Source organism: Onychomys torridus, chromosome 14 (assembly GCF_903995425.1).
Source record: "Onychomys torridus chromosome 14, mOncTor1.1, whole genome shotgun sequence".
Taxonomy (NCBI): Eukaryota; Metazoa; Chordata; class Mammalia; order Rodentia; family Cricetidae; genus Onychomys; species Onychomys torridus.
Genome location: NC_050456.1, coordinates 67,596,065 through 67,616,051, shown reverse-complemented (window position 1 = coordinate 67,616,051; position 19,987 = coordinate 67,596,065). Strand labels below are relative to the sequence as shown.

Genomic DNA, 19,987 nt, shown 5'->3' with positions numbered 1-19,987 from the left:
TAAGATGAGTGGTGAGCACCACTGTCATCCCTATGTGTTGGTTACAGCTCTGGGAATCTCTCTGAGTTCATGGCTGTGAGTAGGACACATTCTCTTGGGGAGAGCAGCCCATGTCCAGGACATCAGGGCCCTTGAGTTGCTCTGTGAATGGGCTCCCCTGATGGGAGTTTCAAATCTGGCTTGGGAGCATATTCAAAAAAAAAAAAAAAAGTTGCTCTCCCTAATTTTCAAAGCTCTAGAAACAGTCAGGCCACACAAGATGCTGTTCGTATCCAGAGGCATGATCAGTCCAGGGATAGAACAGCAAGAATCAGAAATGATGAGGAGAACCAGGCAAATGGCAATTTCATGACATCAGCTGTATCTTTAAGACTCTTAAATCCCTTTTTAATTACTTAGTTTTAGTTTATAACAGTTTCTGGATGCTGGGTATCTGTGTCCTCCTTGAAGCAAAAGGAATATTCCTGGGAATAGAGACCCTGCTTTTCATCACTTGGCTCCTGTCTAGCTATAGCCCTGCTGCCCCTACCCCAACCCTCCAGTCCAAGCATCCCTCCAGGGCAGGGCCTTCCTCCATAGGTAGTTTCTGTTTGTTTGGGAGAGAGGCCCCCCAACCCAACAACATGGCCGGGGAGTAGTGGCATCAGGCGACCTGGCCCTCCCTAAGGACCATCATAATCACAAACCCAGAAGCAGCCTGGGCCAGGACAGGCTCTGAATGCAAACTGTGTGGTACCAGTGCTGTGCTCACTTCCGACCCTTGCTCTGAAGTCTTAGGTGACCAGTTACTGACAGCCAAGTTCAGTCTCGACACCACTTATGACCTAATTTTTTTCAAATCTGACATATCCTACCCTTGCCATTTGCTCTTGGAGATCCTGTCTCACTGGCTTGGGCCAGATGTAGAGTTCCTTGCCTGCATTGGTCTGTGTCTTTGTGTACTGATACCAACTCTGCTCCATATTCCCAGGCCCTGGGTCTTAGTCCTATGCCCTCTCGTTCTGCAGCCCTTCCAGCCAACCACCTGCCTTGGGACACAGACTGAGGATTTGGCTGCCATGAGAAAGTGGCCTTTGGGGCTTCCTGGACTACTGGTCCCAGATCATCTTGTGCCTGATTGCTTTCTCAGTATTGGGGCTGACTCTAAGCTCCCCATTGAGTGTTTGGGCTCTCTCTGGTCCATGTCAGCTCCACTTGTTTTCAAGACTTGCAAAAGAGACTTAAAACTTTTAGGCCCAAAGCTTTGGGGAAGACATCTCTCGTGGGAAGGTCTCTTCAAATAACAGATAGGAGTCCAAAATGGACACGTGGCAGGTGTGTGCCTTCAGACCTTAACCTCCACCAATGAGGTGAATGGACTGCAGCCTTAGAATCCCATCCCAGCATCTTCATCTTAGCTGTGGCCAGGTCAGAACAGGGTGGATGGGCAGTGACAGCCACACCAGAAGTCCTGACCGTATCACTTCTGAGGATATTATTGAACTATGAGTCTCATGCTCAAGTGGTTACAAGAAAACATCCTTAATTTTTAGAGAGTGTTTAGGGGTGAAATGTCATAATGCCTGTCATTGATAATAAATTCTCGCCCTTCCCCCAAATATATGAGTTAAGCCAATATAGGGAACAGTTAGGGACAGCAGTGAGATGGCTCAGTAGGTGCTTGCCACCAAACCCCAGGACCTGAATTCAACCCTCAAGACCCATGTGCTTAATAAGGAAAAGGTTTAGCGTCTGTTGACTTTGACTTTCGGTGTTATATTAGCCTTTCTGCCTTCTGAAGGTTTGAAATTGTACAAGATAAACTTTAAACAGCCAAGCCAACGTGCTTATATTTGCACTATGGAGAGATCACACTCTGGAAGCTGTGGAGGGCAGGTGACTTGGACTAAGAATCCCTAAGGACAGTTCAAGATGAGAAGTGCTGAACAGGGAGATCCAGTGTACGGCCCCGTGAGGGACTAGAGAGTGCTATACTGACATTGGGCACCTGCTCCAGGAAGAGCTAGCTGCCTGTAATCGTGGCAGGTCACACACAGCTGGGCTGCAACAGTGACCTTGGGGGTTGGCAGCAGGCACTAGGTGGTGTCTCATCTGAAGCTGAAGCATAAATCCTAGAGAGGAAGCAAGAGAGAGGCCTAGAGCACAATCTGTCAATCCATGGGATGCCAACCTTAGGGGCAGTCAAGAAATAATACTCAGGAAATTTAGGCTCTGATCCATCGTGCAGAAGTTCCTGCCAGTCCCTGTAGAAGGGATTTGTACCTAACTCCACCAGATCCCAAGTGCTTGTGCCCACAGGCTTCTCTGCTCTCTGTGCAGGGATTCGGCCAGCCCTGTTCCCTGCCCTGTGCAGGAGGAGGAGCTTGGACAGCGAAGTCTCTCTCGGCTAAGCATCAGGAGCAAACATGGCTTAAATCAGGGCATAGTTTCCATGTAAAGCAGCTGGGGCTCCTGAGCAAGTTGCCTTACTTCTCTGGGCCTCAGTTTCTTCTTCTGTCCTTGGGGATGATGGTGATCACCCTCTGGCAGAAGTGAGGTATGATCACACACTTGAGCCTGAAGGACCACAGCTGTGTCCCAACGGTGAATGGTACACCTGGGTTCTTAGGAGAAGTGTAGAGTGTCCCCTTTTGATGTCTGTCAGGTGCCTGTTCCCCAGGGGACAAGTAAGTGACCCCAAGCTAGTAAGAACAGTGATTTGCTGAGGGAAATGTTGGGGAATGGTACACACATGCACACACATTTGTGCACACACACATTGGCCGGAGATTCTGTCTGGCTAAGAGTTGACTCTTGATTAGATCCATAATTGAAATTCTGGCCAGTGTCCTTCTAAATGCAGCAGAAGCTGCCGGCCTAGCACAGGGAAACACTGACACTGGATGTGGTGTTTCTTCATAGATCAACTCAGCCCTCCCTACAGGAGCCTGGGGCTGCAGGTTCTCTCTCACCCTCTGCACTAGGATGCCAGATATAGACAGGTGTGGTGATATACTGTGGACCCTAATAAACTTGGCCTGAAGATCAGAGAACAGAACAAGCACTAGATTAAACATGCCAGGCAGTGGTGGCACACGCCTTTAATCCCAGGAAGTGATGGCTGGGCGGAGAAAGGTATATAAGGCCTGGGGAGACAGGAACGAAAGGCTTTTCGGCAGAAGCATCCCTTTCAGCTGGAGCTCTTTCAGGCTGAGGAGTTGGTGAGGTGAGAGGTGGTGGCTGGGGCTTGCTCTGATCTTTCAGCTTTCACCCCAGTATCTGGTTCCGGGTTTTTATTACAAGACTGGTTAAGAGTTCGTGTCACAGACAGGCACATGGGGCTGGAACCAAAGCTCAAGTGAAAGGTCCCTGCAGAGGCCTCCCCAAACAAACTAGAAGCAAAATCTGCTTCTTCCTAAGGACAACATGCATCTTTCCAAGCCTTTCAAAGCAAGGAAGGTCAATCGAGTTATAATTGGCTCTCTAATTAGAACTCCCAGAAGCTGTTAAATTCTCTAACTGCCCATTGTGTCTTCTACAAAAGTAGCAGATACACTTGTGCCTTTGAAGAGTCTGCTGCAGTCACCAGGTTCCTGCTGGCAGGGACCCCTCTCCAGTCACAGGGCGTCCCTCAGATGCCTGCATACCCACCAGCAAGCATACCAGGAAGACAGCTGTTGCCTGTGAAGTGGCTAGAGGCAATTCAGGCCCCAAAGAAGGTCATGTTGCTGGCAACCAGCTGGAAGCTGCATAAAAGCATTAGCCATGTTTCCAAGGTGATACATTCCTGGGGAGATACCATAGAGCCTGGGGCCCCCTACAGGAGCTGCTCCCTGTGTCTGTCCCTCTCAGCGCTGAAGACAATTGATTTTTGTGTGTTGTTCCCCTCAACCCTCAAGAGGGCAGCATGGTTCGGACACTGATATTGTCACCTGGAGGCAGTTGCATCTGGAAGGGCACTGCTCCCACTTACCCAGTGCTGAGGCCTCTTGCAGCTCCTGCCAATGAGGAGGCTCCCACAGTGCATTCTGGGCCCAACAAGTGTAGCCTTCTCCTCTAACTCCAAGCCACTGCAGCGAGCTCATGTGGGTGGCGTGAAGTCAGTTGTTGGGAGAACTTAAACTGTGGATAATGGCAGGTGGCACACGTCTGGGCTTTTTTCTTTCCAAGAGCCATTTTAGCTGGTACATCACTTGCACTCATGGGCCACATGGGGAATTATTATGAAGGAGGGAGGCAGAGAGACATGAGAACAGTGGCCATGGGTAGAGAAGAGCACTCAAGGCTCCACCTCGGGATTCATCTGCCAAAGATGCGCTTGCGCAAAGCAGACAGCATGCCTGCCCTCTAAGTAGAGGTGGGACTGAAAGAAGCCCAGGGAGGGACTGCAGAGCTTCCTGGGCCTGGGCACAAAGATTGGTGCCTAGGAGTACATAATCTAGAGCAGAAAAACAGCCTCTAGAATCTAGATCTGACATACTGGAGACCTGTGTGACCAGGGCATCTCATGCTTCCTCTGTAGTACAGAAGCAATCGTGTCAACCTCTAGTCTGCCCTCAGGGATATAGATACGGTTCTGACCCAGCATGAGTGCCTCACCCCGTTACCTGCCCTTCTCCCAGACATGGTAGTGGTGAAAGTCACATGGGGAGTATTCCCCCAGACCCCAGAGGAGACAGACATGAGGTCTCCCTGTGGACTTGCCACTTCCATGTTCTTAGGAAAGAGGGGCTTGCTTTTAGCAAAGTGTCCAGTCAGAGAACAAGAGTTGCCCGGCACAGGGTTATAGAGCAGCTGATCCTGGATCAGTGCCTGTAGCAGGTCACCTCTGGGTATGACCGTCCAGGTTAGAGCACAGAAGAGCCATTACCTTTCCTGGATCTCTAGGCTGTACATGTCACAATGAGCAGGATAGCCACAGCAGTGATGGCAGATGCTTTAATTTAGTCTAATTTTCCAGCCTCCCTCCAAGTCATTGTTCATCCCCCCAGGGACCCATTTTGAGCTTCTGAGAAGTCAGGCATGCTCAGTGTTGGCCACAGCTCATTCCATAGCAGGGATCACATACAAATGAACACGGTGAGCAGCACCTCCCACGCCAGTTCTCAGCACTGCCTGGGAACTCTTGAGGAGAAGCCTCTGATCTTGATGCTGATTTATTCTGCACTGAAGTGGGGATGATAAGAGCTCGGTGTGTGGGGAAAGAGAGTGCCTGCTGGGTCTCTGTCCTCTCCAAGAGCTCTGCAGTGGAAATCTTCTCTATACAGCCCGATCCTTCCTCACTAGGTCCCCAGCCTGGTCACCATCTCCCTTCCTCCATCCTGGGCCTGACTTGGGAGCACTAGGAAAAAAAGTACAGTCAAACAAACAGTGAATCTTCCAGACAAACTGTCTGTGTCTCCTTCCTCGCTGAACTGCGGCTTTCTCTGTGCTGGAGGACCAGCAGCACAAGCGTGTGATGAGGAGTGGCTGAGTGGAGCCTAGCGCTGGCCAGTGAGGCCCATCCCTTTACCATCCAGATAGAAGATTACGAGTTGTCTTGTTATTCTGGGGACAGTTTTTCCAAGGCTAATCATTTTCAGACCCCCCCTTCATCGGAAAATGTCTTATCATTTCTGTTTGTTCCTGTTTAAAAATGGAAAAATCGCTCCAGCCAGACCCTGGCAGGGATGGGGAAGGTACTGGCCAACGTGACCACATCCACCCTGGCAGGTAGTAAATCATCCCCATGTTTGGATCCCAGGGAGTCAAACGATCCCTGTGGAACCAGCACCTGGAGGCCATGCTCTTTGAAAGGGCTGTGGGGAGTGCTGAGGCTCTGTCATCTGGGCAGCCCTGTGGAAGTACAGATGGGCCCAGAGAAGTCCCCACAGGACCATCATCATCCCCACCTCCCACACAGCATCTGCATGGGGCCCAGAGTATAGTTGGCACAGAAGCTGTACAAGAGGGGTGATGGGCAGGTCCAGGACATGATACCCATTCCATAGTCATCTATGGCATATTTATAATATACCAAAAAATGTCCTAGGGGCTAGAATGGCTTGTAATTAACAGCATGCAATATCTGGATACTGCAAGACCCAGGGGTGGAAGGAAAGGTGAGTAAAAATATCCTCTGCCTCCAAGAGCCTGGTTCCCTGGTCAAACAGCTGGTGGCTTCTGTGCTGTACTGTTGACTTCTTTCCAAGTTCCCTATAAATCCTGGAACCTTCTGGCACTCAGTGAGCCCAAGCTCATCCACCTGCTCCTAAGAAGGCAGAAAGCCCAGGAGCCCTTGGGGCTATACTTAGCCTCACCTGTAGCCACTGTGTGTGCAGAAGGGGATCAGGACTGGCCTCCTCTCCTGATAGTATGTGGTGAACACAGCCCAAGCCCTCCTGTGGCGCTCAGTTTTACAGCCGAAGGTTAGCACTCACTCAGCCCCTTTGTCTTGCCCAGCCTCTTCCATGAGAAGCCTTCCTGGTCACATCGCCCACTACTTCCCAAGTCCTAAGACAGCATACACGTTGAGTATGTAATGATGCTCCCAAAATACGTTTTCAATAAGACACCTTACCAGTCCTGTACTCTGCCCGCTGTTTTCAAGACTGAAAAAGTGAGACTCTTAGAGAAACAAGAGAACCTCAGTCTAGGTTGGCATTCAGTAGAAGATCCCACCATAGGTTGGAGAGAGGATTCCCCGCCAACCATTGGGCTGCTCCAGCCCTGCCTTCTGTCCAGGCATCTCACTAAGATTGCTGGATCCAGGTGTTTGCTTGAGGTGGTTGGTGAAAAATGGTCAGACTGAGTACAGAGAGCACCCCCAAAGGCATGGCTTCCCTCTCAACCTCTGTGAGAACAGGTTGGCCCTGTGAGGCTAGGCACTCCAGTTTGGATATATACTACCTCAGGCTTATTTGTATAAATACTTGGTTTTCAGCTGACGGCACTGTTGCAGGGAGGGGACCTCAAGGAGGAAGTAGGGCCTCACTTGTGGGTGTAGTCCCTGGGAATCAGGCTTAAGGGCAATAGCTCAGCCCCTCTGCTTGCTTGTCTGTCGAGATGTAAGCAAGCAGCCTCACGCTTCTGCCTCCACAGCCAAGAGCCCTTGTCCGCCGCCGTGCCTTCCCTGACACAGTCTGTACCCTCAAACCTTGAGCCAAAATAAATCCCTCTTCCCTGAAGCTTCCTGTCTCATTTACAGTCATGTGGTGAGGCAGAGGACTGCCAGGCTACTGAGAAGGGATTCCAGGCTTGGGCCACCATAGTAGGGCCGGGGTCTCTTGGACTCCCACTCTTAGGCCCTGTAACTCGAGGAGACTCTCAGTACAGCTTCTGTGTTGGCTGGTTACATGTAAATTGTTGTGACCATGACAAGCCATAATTGGAAGCCCTCTCCCCTCCCCATCCAAGGCCCTGAGACTATGCCCCCTGTGCTAGAGGAGGTGAGCCTCTTATGTGGGCCTGCTCAAGCCACCTGTGGAAACAGTGACCCCAGATAGCAGTGTCTCTGCACACTGTCTGGGGTGGCATACCACCTTCCCAAACAGGCAGGAACAGAAGGCTCCTGTGGAGGCAGGTAGGCCCCCCTGGGAGGTAATTAGCACCACACTTTCCACTGTGTGGCTAACTTGGGCCATGGGGAAGCGCTTGACTTCAGGGCTGCCCTGCCTTGTTTTCTGCCTGGCTTGTTGTTGGCGAAGGTAGATAAAAATAAATAAATAAGTCAACCAGGGAGATGTATAAATAAGTCAACACGAGTCTCCTGCCCATTGCCAGTGGAAAAGTACCAGTAAGGGCAGCCAGGTAGCTCCCACAGAATAGAACGCACTGACTAGGGAATGGCAGTCGCCACAGCATCAGGACCAAGGCACTTACTTCTCTCCTAAGAGCAAATCAGGTCCAGCCTATGAGCTCATCCCATTGCAGCAAAGCAGTTGGGGGAGGGGAGCCAGAGGCTCAGTTTGGACCATTACCAGGAACTGCTTCCAATTTCAGAGTGAGGCAGATGCCCGTCCCCACATCTTGCTAAGGACCCAAGGCTTCCTTGTCACTTCACCCCCATCAGTGGCCCTGCTCTCTGCTCACTGCTGTCCTTTGATGCTGCTTAGGATTGGCTGGCCTCTCGCTTCCTCACTTGGGTCAGCACACCAGGCCAGGCTTCGGAGGCGCTAATGCGGAGCTTCTGTGCTGACTGGTGGTTGAATTTGTGAGCATCATGCCTCAGATTGCTGCCAGCAGGAACTCCCCTGGGGCTGAGATTACCCACAGTCCCCTGCCTGGCTTCCAGGGTCCCTGCCTGCAGCAACACCAAGCACCAGGTGCTGACAGCAGGGCCACTGTATATTCCCTATCTCAGGGCCAGGGGGCAGCATGACCTCAGAGAGGAGCTGAGACATACAGTGTCTTTCCGCTAGAAAAACCGCATCTCCCTCCCGACTAGCAAAATCATTGCACATTAACCCCAGGGGTAAGTCAGGGTGTCTGGGGCCGGGGCAGTTCATCCAAGCAAAGTGCCTGCTTCTGACACGTTTGTGACAGGGACACCCTGCTCCTCTCCCTCCTTACCTTCTGATTGGGCTTTGACTGGTTATTAAATGACCTCATCCTCTCAAGAGCCAGCACCTGCCTTGGGTTGATGTATCTAGTAGGAAGAATTAGATACATATGGGGTCTTCTGTCTCAGAGCCATCTTGGGGTCACAGCACCCACACACACAGTTAAGTGATCATGGACCCTAAGCTTCAACCTTCTCATCCTTTTAGCAAGTGGGTAAGAGAACTGTATCTTATCGTCTGGAGTGCTGTCCTGTAGCTTTTTTCCCTCAGGCAGACATTGGTTCTGCACACTTAAGGGACAGCCCTTCAGGACACTAGGCCAGGACAAGACCCGCAGCAAGTCCACCCCCAGGCCTGTGCTCTTCAAGTGACAGGAAGTATGGCTCCTGTGACAGTCTGTGCCCCTGAATCTGGAGCAAACCACACAGTACAGGCATCCCCAGTGCTCCATGCACGTTTATGGATGGAAGGAAAGAGCCAGACATAGTAGTTGTGGTTGTGGCCGAGGGGGCAGAGCTCCATCCTGGGGACACAGATACCAGAATGTTCTACAGCTCACTTGTGTGATCCCAGCGTAGGGCAGTTGGCTTTCCACCTTCATGGGTTCTATATCCACAGACTCATCCATCCATGGGTTAAAGCTCTTTGGGGGTGGGAGAATACATCTGTGCAAGATACATACCGACTTTTTCTTGTCATTTGTAAGTATTTGAGTATGGCAGCTAGCAACAACATTTCCATGGCAGTGGATGCAGTATGTGACGTAGAAGTGACCTTTCTTCAGAACCCTGAAGATGGACCAGGGGTAGGAGTGAGGGATTATTGGATCTCTTTGTTCCTCTTCCCCCGCAAAAATGAGAACACATTGAATAAATCTCCTTTTTCTGCTTTTCTCTAAAAAAAAAAAAAAGCACATAGGTAATAAGCAAACAGTACATTATCTGTACAGGGATTTCAGCCAACTGATTATTGGGGACTAATCTCCCCATAAATCCTGAAGAAAGCCTGGCCTCTACCATCCCACCCCACCCATAAAATAAGGATGCTGGCCCTGGGGGTGCTCCTGTATCCTACTCTCCACACCCCCCACCTGTATCCTGAACACCTTCTGTGGGAGAGGGCAGGCTTTGGGGCACCTCAGGCCTTGGAAGTGACTAGCCAGTTGGCTATGGGCCCTTCCCAGACTGTCCCAATGATCCCCAGTTCTCTAAAAGCCACCACAGCCTATCGATATGTTGGCCCTAGTGCTGAGCACCATCTTTCAAAGAAATAAGGCCAGAGGAAATTGAAGGCCTGGGCTGAGCAGGCCCGTGGGCTTACAGCCAGACTGCTGGCACCCCCACTGCCTGGAGCCCATCACTCAGCATTCCTGGTTGCAGAATATACTCTAGGATATTCCAGACCATTCTGAAAGAAAGCTGTTTTAAAAGATTCCACTAGTCACGTGCCTTTAAAAAACATTCCAAGAGGAAAAGCCATCTTCATGCTCTCCTAAGGCTTAATGGTGAATTTCTCTGAACCCACAGTGAGACCTCCTCCTTTGAGGACCTACATGATGTGGAATGCAGTCATATGGAGAGATGGTTGAATTTACCATGTTGGAAAGCCCAGAGGGTCGGGACAGAGGAAGGGAGGAAGCTAGTCCAGAAGTTCCTCCAGGTTCTTAAAGGCTACCAGGTAGAAACAGAAGGGGGCTTCTGTACTTGACTTCAGGGGACTCAGAGAACATTAGAGCTTAGGGATTAGATAGAAAGGTTTGGTAGAAGTCCGTGAATGCCAGGGCCACAGAGGGTAGAAAGGAATAGAGAGCAGCAGGGGAGTGGAGAGCAGCTGGTCACAGCAAGATGTAGACTAGCCAGAACCCTGTCATCTGAGGACTGCTCTTTCTGTAGCTGGTCGGCCCCAGGCTGACAAAAGTGAGAGGTTTGTCTGCTTCTGAGTTGATGCTGGAAGACCTAGTCTCCAGAAGGCACATTTCTTCAAGGAAAGATTTGACCTGGAAAAGGAGCCCCATGGGAGAGCAACCTCCTGCCCTCAGATATCACTGGTGAACAGAGGCCTGCTGCCTGTGGGGGGCAGTGGGGGTCCTTCTTAAGAGGCATCAGGCCCTTTCCTCCTGGTGTTTGCAGCTCTGTGAGTGAGGAAGAACCTCAAGGGTTTATGCTAAGTGCCAAGACCTCTGCACCGCCAGCCCCTGCCCCAAGGCAGAGCGTCCCCTCCTTCCTGCCTCAAATACCATACCCCAGGGCTGACTAGGGGCTGCCTACATGTTGGTGTATTTGTTATAGTTAGCCTGGAGGAAAGCAAGAGGAGGAGGAGGAGGAGGAGGCAGCTGGCATTCAAGCAGGGCTGGGGTGGGGGAGGGTGAAGGGCAGAGGCCACAGGGATTAGAGGTTACCTTTAATGTCACCCTAGTCCTGTCCATCGCCGATGGAGCAAGGCCACCCAGCACCATGCTTGGCCTCACCCGGTACTTGCAAAACTCTTTCCTCAACCCCTGCTGACCTTGGCAGAAGACCCTCCTGCAGGGCGACAGGGCTCACTGGCAGCTGGCATTTCCCCCCTGTCCTTTGTCCCTGCAGCCTCCCCTCTACTGCCCTTCAGCTTAAGTCCCCAGAGCAAACTTGAGCTGCCCTTTGCTGGCCTGGAGGCTGAGCAGCCTCATAAATGCTCTGTCCTCACTGACGTGCCTGGAGGCCTCCCAGAGATGGCGGCAGAAGCCATGTGTTGCTGGGGGAGGGCTGCATGCTAACACACTGGGGTACCTGCTGCCTCTGCATCTTAAGTGGGCACAAGTGTGTCAGGAAGGCTTCGGGTAAACTGGATCAAAACTGTTTAAATTGACTCATGCTGGAAAACCAGCCCTGCTCCCTTCTGAAAGATGATAGGGTCACCTGACCTCTAGGAGCCTTCTCCAGGGAGCCTAGAGGCAGTTTGTAAGCCCCTCTGCTGTGTGCTCTGGTGGGCATGAGCAGAGGAATGCAGGCAGGTGACTGCACTGAGGACCCCTGGCGTAGAGCCAGCCTTGGAGGCTGGCATACATAATTATCCTGGACACATGCACTTGCCTGTCCTCTGCTGAGAGCAAACAAAGGAAACAGAAGACAGCCTAGTGGAAACCAGGCCTCCCCCATGGCTGCTGGGATCAGATAGACGGACCCAGAGCAGCCCCCACTACCACCTACAGGTGCCCTTCAGTCCCTTCTGCAGGAGTCAGTGGGAAGCAGGGTGGGCTGATCCCGCCCCCTGAGCTGCATCACAGAGTGCTCATTGCCCAGAACAGCTCTTCTAATGCTCCAGAGGAGGGGGGCAGCCGTGAGGCCCAGGGCAGCCCTAGGCTGTGTTCCAGTGCCACTGCACAGCCCTCCTGTCAAAGCCATTGATCCCTGTAGGCTTCTAAGAATGCCACTAGTTCACTGTCAGGCTCTGATCTGAATGAAACTTTTTTTTTAAATAGCCCCCAGCTTATTCTCTTCTTTCTGATCAGTGCAGTGTGCTGATCCTCCTCATCCAGACTGCCATGATGCAGACTTGGCCTAGTTCGCTGTCCCATAAAGCCTCTGTGTTTGAGCCCCAGCTCTCTCTGGAGAGTCTCACGCCGCTTCAGTTGACCACCACAGCTGTACCAACTTGTGGGTACAAAAGCCTTCACTTTCCCAGGGCAGCTAGAAGAGCCAGGGCGGGGCACTGATCTGGGTCGGTTCTCAGTCATATTCTTGAATCCAGGATTTTTCAGGGCTTGCGTATTTACCCTTTCTGTCTTGAATCCTTGCTACCTACCTGGAGGTGCGGAGACGGAGGGGCTCATCCGGTCCCTGCCCTGTCGTCACCCACAGGAAAGCCCAGTGAGGAAGCAGGAAGGGATTTTCTGCAATCATGTAACATTCCTCACAGGACAGTTGAGCAAGCTCTTGAAATTACCACCAACTCCTTGCGCACTAAAAACTCACCCAAGCTGCTGGCCCCCCGTGTTTGTCTGCTTGTGGTTTTGAGGAGCCACTTGCCTCCTGCAGGGTTACATTGACGGCATTTCTGACCCAGAAGTGGGAACAAAGCTATTAAAGTCCAGTGAGTGACAGATGGCTACCTGGAGACAGTGTGGGGAGTGAGGTGGAGCAGAAGTCATCCGTAGTACCCTGCCTGGAGAGCGCCCAGCACTCATTCCCCGGACACTGCCTGGGAAAAGTACAGCCAGCTGGAGACAGGACAGCTGGCCCCGACTGCAGCTGAGCACATGAATTCTTAGCAATGGCTTCTTCAAGAAGGATGCTTTCATGAATATCACCTGCCTATGTCTGTACCCCTGGGACAAGCAATAGACTGTGGCATGCCTTGAGCTCAGCAAATGGCTGCCCTTGCTCTTGGGCAGAGTACGGTGGACATGTCCAAGATCCCCAAAGGAACTTTGGCCTTGAAGGCTCTGACTCGGTGAACCGAAGCCTTCCCAAGGCTCCTGTATACTCCCTAGGCATGTGGCGAGGTGTGGCGTCTAGGGCAGTAATTACCACAACAAAAAGGCAGATGCTAATTGCCTTCAAACTAGCCAAGTCCATTTTATCACACTTGAAATAACAGGTTTAATTTTAATCCTTTATTTCTAATTTGGTGCATCACCAAGATCTTATTTGTATAAAACACCTGATTAGAATAATTACAAGCTTGGGAAGCTGCTTGCATTTGTGTCTACTGAAAGGGATTAGTAAGGAAGCTCCAGTTCCCTCACACTCTACAAGAATGAGGTATAGCTATTAATCCATAACAGGCAAAGGAACTTACTAGAAGATAAAACTCACTGCAGTGTGAAAAACCAAGCTATAGTCCACACTCGTCCACATCTTCTTCCTGGTCCAAGATCTGGCGCTTCTCAGCATCCAAACCACAAGGGAGCGAAGAGAACACCTCCTACCTGCATGCCAGGTCTTAAGGGTCCCCCCCCCCAGCAGCCATGCCCCAGGGGTTTGTACTTCAAGGTCATAATCAGAACAGCTACCCACTACAATGAGGGGACCCAATGGTAAGAGCACACGCATGCATCACAGTTCCAGTCTCAACTCACAAGGCTGGGACAGATGCTCCCCTGCCGATGGCACAGATCTGTAGCAGTATCCACGTGGTGATGGTCAGGATGATGGGGGTGGAGCCAGCACCTAGTACTGGAAGGGGTTGGTGTCATTTGACATTTTCACTGCTCTTTAAGACAGGTCTGCACCACACCAACCTGTGTCCCAGCACATCTGGACCATCACCCTGTAGATTGTGTTCACTTTGATATGGAGACAATTGTGAGTTCTAGGATCCTGTCATCAGCTTTCCTTTCTTTCTCTTGCTTCATGGAGGGCTGAGAGTCCATGCTCCTGACCTACCTGTGAGGAGCAGTAGATCCTGGGCTTGTCAGGGAATAGGGAGGCCCAGGACTTTGTTGGGACTGGAGTTCCAGCAGGAAGGGCTAGGCTGACTGAGGAAGAGGAAGCAAGAGGGGTTCAGCAATGTGTCCACTGGCAACCAGCCCTGCTGAACCAGCAGCAGTGGGCAGAGTTAAATACAAAGCTCCAGAGCTAGGCTTCTAGTCTTGGAGAGGAGAACAGGCAGGGCCTGTGGCATATTGGTGTTCTGGTTAGAATTGCTCTTCAAGGCCAAGGCAGGGAAAGAAGGCCTCTCAGGACATGGAAGGGCCTGGGTCACACAGCCACCTCCCATTGAGAACATGCTGTGGTGGTTCCTACAGTGTGACTGATTCCCAGATGGCCTTAGCTCACTGGGGAAATAGGGAGAGACCTATATTTCATTCCTATGACAAGCCCACACTGGCAGCCCCCATAAGCCTCCAGTTTTATGAATTAATTCCACAGAACACATTGCTTGGGAAGCTCCGAGGTCACCTGAGAGTGGCAGCCTGTCTCTACCTCAGGAGTCAGGTCTAGGTCTATGAAGGGCCAAAACCTAACCACTAGGGAACCGCAGAGACACCACTACCCCACCATCTAACTAGCACTGAGGGTGTCAATCAATTGTGCCTATCGGGACTTTTCTTGTCGGACTTTAGCGGGTAATGACCTCTGCTCTATACCCTCACAGCAGGCTGTACCCATATTCAGTAGCTGCCACAGCAAAACAAAATTCCTAGCCTAGGGACTGGGGAGTCCACTTTAGCAGAGTGAAACCAGTAGCCATTGGGAGAACAGTACCCTCCAGGTCCCCACTCTGGTCCACCTTTTGGCTAATAGGACATGCCAGCAAGCCCAAGCAATGGAAGGCAAGGAGTCCGTGAATAAATGAGCAGGATGTTCCCAAGCCGCAGGCCACAGCTGGAGAATCCTGTGCTTTGACTAGGAACAATTTCCCAATCATAGCATGCAGAGAAACAATGCAGTCATGAACTAATGATTAGAGAAATGAGGAAAATACAGTGTGGCTGCTGGATGTAGCCTGCACACACTGGAGTGTGCTCTCAGAGGACCCACAGAGGCCCTGCCAGAGCCACAGCCTCAACCGTGGGTCACCTCTTAAAGCCACAGCAACAGCGAGGACCCAGAGGGCAGAGCAGGCATCTGTTCCCACCTGCAGAGAAGTGAGCAGGGATGCCTTTGGGCCTTCCAAGGTGGCCTTTCCCTTGTCACTTGCCAGAGGTATGCAGTGTGTCTCCTCATCTGAAAGCCACCCAGTACCTTTTTCTCCAGTGTGTTCAGAATTATGACATACTGAGATGCATCTCAAGAGATGAAACGGGCCCCTCTTGTGACCCCTTCACACTGCTGCCTGTGGCCACTTTCCAGACCCTGTCTGCACCTGTCTCCTGTTGGCTGCTTGGAAGGTTCAAAGGACAGCTAGACAGGTAGCACTTTCTAGAAGGAGCAGGCAAGAAGCTCTTGAGCATTGAGGTTCTGCTTTCTGGCCGTTGGGGTTGGCAAGTGATGATGTCAGGTTGTCATGTTTCTAGAGGAGGTCTGGGTGAGAGAGCTCCATCCTAGACAGGGGGTAGGAGTACTCGCTGTTGTCCCACCACCTACCGTTGCCCCCCACCATCCAACTTCACACAGAGAAGTTTGAACAGACCCAGGAGCTAGGGATTCTGCAGTGGTCCATTTTCACGCCAGAGGGACGGTACTCTAGAGAAGCCATTTTTGCTCACTTGAAAAGTTGGAGCCACCTGTTACTGTGACAGTTGTCCACAGCTTAAGTTCACTGCCTTTTAATGAGAGTGCCCCTCAGCTTGGTACATACTGGGCTTGGCCATGCCCTCTAAGACAGCTCTGATGTCCCTTAGGGGATCAAATCCACATAGGACAGTGCTGGTCTTGTGGCAGACATTGGGCAGGCATTTGCTGTCTGCTCTATAGGGTCGTGCTCATCCCTTCAGGAAGGCAAGCCCCGGGGCTGAGTGTCTTTCCCTGTTCCTACCCAGTTCCTTACTCTCTACGAGGGGCAGAGAGGAAACCCACCACTGTCACCACCAGTTATTGCTCCTCCATTTCCTCTTCCTCTTCCTCACCCTCCTCCTCACCCACCAAGACTTCCTGAACCCTGTCCCCCCAGCTAGGGTTCTCCCTTCTGTGACCCCCCAGTGGAGGACCTCCACAGGTTCCTTGGCTATCATCCCACTGACCACCAGCTCTTCCCAGCAGGTGACTCAGAAGTCAGTGCAACTGTTTAGGCGCCTGCAGGGCACATGTCCTGCGGCAGGGTGAGCTGAAGTTGCCCCATGGGCCTGGGTGCTCCCTGATGCAAGCACTTATTTCATGGGTGCTCTGAGAGTGAGCACCAGCTGCCTGTTCCCATGGTGCCGTCACCTGCGTGTGTCTCAGGCCACAGTTACCACTGTGCCTGCCACTTTTGCCCCCGAGACTTGACCCAATGCTCTTGCCTGGTGGTAAAGCACAATTGTAGGAGTGAGCTAGACCCACCTTGGGGTAAACAGAAGCTATGTATAGAAAGAACAAGGCTTATTGGGAGAGTTGGGGTTAGATTTGAATGATGGCTGATCATGCTGTATTCTTGGGCAGGAAAATTAGCCACCATAAAGATGTCAGCTTTTCCATACACACCTAGAGATTCAGTGTAAATACAGTTTGACTCCCAAAGGGACTGACCAAAGAATTGTCACATTTGTCTGTAACAGTTCAAGGCAAGATGGTCAGGAAATATTTAAAAGCAAAGGGTAGAGAGGAAAGCCTATAACCCTACGTATTAAGATATGACTCATAGTTATGGAAATGCCAACAGCATGATGCTGACACAGAGGCTAGCTATGTGGCTCATTGGAACATAGTAGATGGCCCCTGTTTCCTGCTCCTGTCAGCTCTATGACAGAGCCAGTGCCCTACCGAGTGGACGGTAGGCCGAGTTAGCCATTTTGTGTCTTGCACAGCAGCAGAAATCCAGGTCTGCCTGCCAAGGCAGAGTAAACCACTTAAAAGTGGATAGGTCACAGCACACACTGAAGAGTGTTAGTCCTGTGCAGGGTTAACTATCTTTCTTTTTTTTTTTTTTTTTGGAGCTGAGGATCGAACCCAGGGCCTTGTGCTTGCTAGGCAAGTGCTCTACCACTGAGCTAAATCCCCAACCCCAAAGGTTAACTTTCTAAGCTAGGGAGTGACACACCCCCTCCAGATTTATAGCTATGAATGAATTTAATTTAAACACCGAGTATTTGGGGGGCTGGGGTATGACTCCACAGTCCTGAGTACTTACTGCCTTTGCAGAGGCCCAGGTTGGGTTTCCAGCATCCATATAGTGGCTAATAAACAACTGTAAGTTTAGTTCCAGGGATTCTGTGCCTTCTATGGCCTCTGTGGGCTCCTGAACATACATGGTGCACAGAAACTCACACAGAAACACACACATACACACAAAAATAATAAATGTGGGAGGGGAGCCTTGGTTCAAAGAAGACGACGGTAGCACAGTCTTCTACAGGTCCTAAGAAGGCAGGGGATCCAGCCAACCTCAGTTACTGAAGAAATGCAGATCTCAACATGGAGAACCATACTGCACTCATCTTAGCACAAATGAAGAGCAGAGATGGAAGGGATGGGGCTGGTACCTGCTGACCATGGACCAGATCAGTGGAGCTGACCCCACAGAGAATGTACAGCAAGCTTGAGAACTCTAATCAGAGTCATGGCCTCTACTTGCCACTTTGGAGACATTTACCCTAAAGAGAGACTTTCCAAAAGACGGAAGGCCACTGTGAGGGATGCTGGCAACACTGGACTCCCTGCCCCCTTCATCCTTCAGCCAGATCAATCCCTCTGTATCTTTTCACAAATAGACCATGAGGGTTTCTCAGTAAATTCATCTTACTAGAGGTTGTCAGAGGTGTAACAGACTGACAGTCTAGTCAAGAGTAGCTGCACATGCCTTTAGAAGGCAGAGGCAGGGGATTGTCACAAATTAGAGGTCAGCATAGTCTACAAAGTGATACTCCTAAAAGCACAGAGGAACCCTTTCTGGAAAGATGGCCATGGCTTTGTGACATTCAAGAGCAGAGGTTGGCCATGACCTCAGTGTCTCTCCACAGGAAGGAAAGGCTGGTTACATAAGAGTATAGCCATTAGATAAAGAGGCACTTACTGACCCGCACAACTGGGAAACATGGCTATGGTCAAATGTTTGGGGATCAACACAAACACCCTGACTAAAGCTGAAAGGTGACTCTGCACAGCTGAGCAGGGCTGAGCACTGGACATTAGCATGAGGCACTTGATTAAGGCAAGGGACTGAGCACATTTTTTTAAATGTCAAAACTAGTGATGCCACAGATGACAGACGTCTCCCATATAGGCTGGTGTCAGCTAGGACACAGCAGGTCAGCCACACTAGGTCACTGTAGACCTTTCCAATTGGTTGGTTCTTGAGAAGCTTTCAAATGACCCATATAACATTGCCTTTTGTTTAGTTTTTGATTTGGGGGTGATATGGTTGTTATTTTGGTTTGGTTTTTGTTTTGGAGTGGGGAGGGTTGCTTTGTTTTAAGACAGGGTCTCACTGTAGCCCAGGATGGCTTCACACTTGCTACCATACACCTGGCTGAAATTGCCATGTTTGCAGTTCAAAGGTGAATAGATTTCAGCAATTTCTTGTGGTCAAACAATGTCTTAAATTCTTGCCCCTAAGCCCAGGAGTCGGTTAGAACTTGCTGTGTGCTGGAGTAGGAGATACATTCCTACTTCCAGATCCCTTACTCAGGAGCCCAGGTAGGTAGGTACCTGGCGCTCCTTGAGTGTCTAACTCTGTCTCCACAGGCTCTGGTCCTTCACCAGCTGGGCCGCTACAGTCTAGCTGAGAAGATCCTCCGGGATGCAGTGCAGGTGAACTCAACAGCCCACGAGGTCTGGAACGGGCTGGGTGAGGTCCTCCAAGCTCAGGGCAACGACGCAGCAGCCACTGAGTGCTTCCTGACGGCCTTGGAGCTGGAGGCCAGCAGCCCTGCTGTACCTTTCACTGTCATCCCCCGAGTGCTCTGAGAGGGCCACCCACCTCACCTGCCACCCAGGCCCAGGATGCTCCGTCCAGGCTGTCAGGGGCCATCCTCTCACCCAGTGGATGGATCTGCAGTACCGAGGCCCTGGATGGATGTTTGACCACGGAGGAATAACCACGCCAACCCTGAATCATCGCTCACCCCTCTTGCATTCATTCATTCTTGTTTTTGCCAGATCCATGATCATTTTCTGAATCTACTGATGTCATTCAGAGTGGATTATGTGCCATATTCCGTTATTGTCACCTGGGTCTGAAGTAAGATGATTATGGACTTAATCAGCGAATGTAGAAGAATCTGTTCCAGGGTCAACTTCAGTGGCAGGACAGATTATTTTTATCAGTGCTGTAATGAAAGCGACTGCCCTGTCCTCTGTCCCCTCCGCCATCTCTCCCGCCCCTCCCTTGTCCCCAAACCAAATGTGAATTTTCTGTTTCCCACCCACTCGTCCATGCCAGGACACCGGCCGACACGCCTCGGTTCCTTGTCAGCAGTTGTACCATGTGGTGAATTACTGTTCCTCTACCGTTCTCCTAGAGCAAAGCTTGAGTCTAAGAATATTTATATTTTACCAATATATGGCTGTTACAAGAGAAGGAAATATGAGTTATTTAAGTTTAACTTTTTTATGTGAATTCAGAGTTTATTTATCGATGGAAATATGTACAAAGAAGCTTCAAATGGAATATTTACTGACATTCCTTATACATGACAGACACTTGGCTAAACAGGAAGATGATGTTAATAAAAAAAAATGATTTTTAAATGGACCCCTGGCTTTTGTCTTTCACAGAGCTGGCAGACCAGAGACCAGAGATGGCTCATCTATGGGTGTAAAGCTCTCCCGTTCTGGGGCCTGCTCTGAACAGTCCGCCTGGGCTCAGGCAGACAGCAGTAGAGGATCGCTTAAGGCCTGGGCTGGCTCCTCAAGCCTGAGCTGGGTGAGCTCTTTCTACCTTCCTGCCTTCTAGCTCCTCATACATCCATC

At 50.8% G+C, this 19,987-nt stretch overlaps 1 protein-coding gene across 5 annotated transcripts in view; it reads left to right on the top strand.

Moving 5' to 3' along the window:
* The window catches only part of Ttc7b (tetratricopeptide repeat domain 7B), a 214,079-nt gene extending 194,310 nt beyond the window's left edge, over nucleotides 1-19,769 (top strand). For all 5 annotated transcript variants that reach the window (XM_036205761.1, XM_036205759.1, XM_036205760.1 and 2 more), the window contains one exon: nucleotides 18,761-19,769. In XM_036205761.1, coding sequence (XP_036061654.1) covers nucleotides 18,761-18,982 — 222 coding nt within the window. In that variant the 3' untranslated portion in view covers nucleotides 18,983-19,769. The remainder of the gene's footprint in view (nucleotides 1-18,760) is intronic.
* Nucleotides 19,770-19,987: the final 218 nt, after the last annotated feature.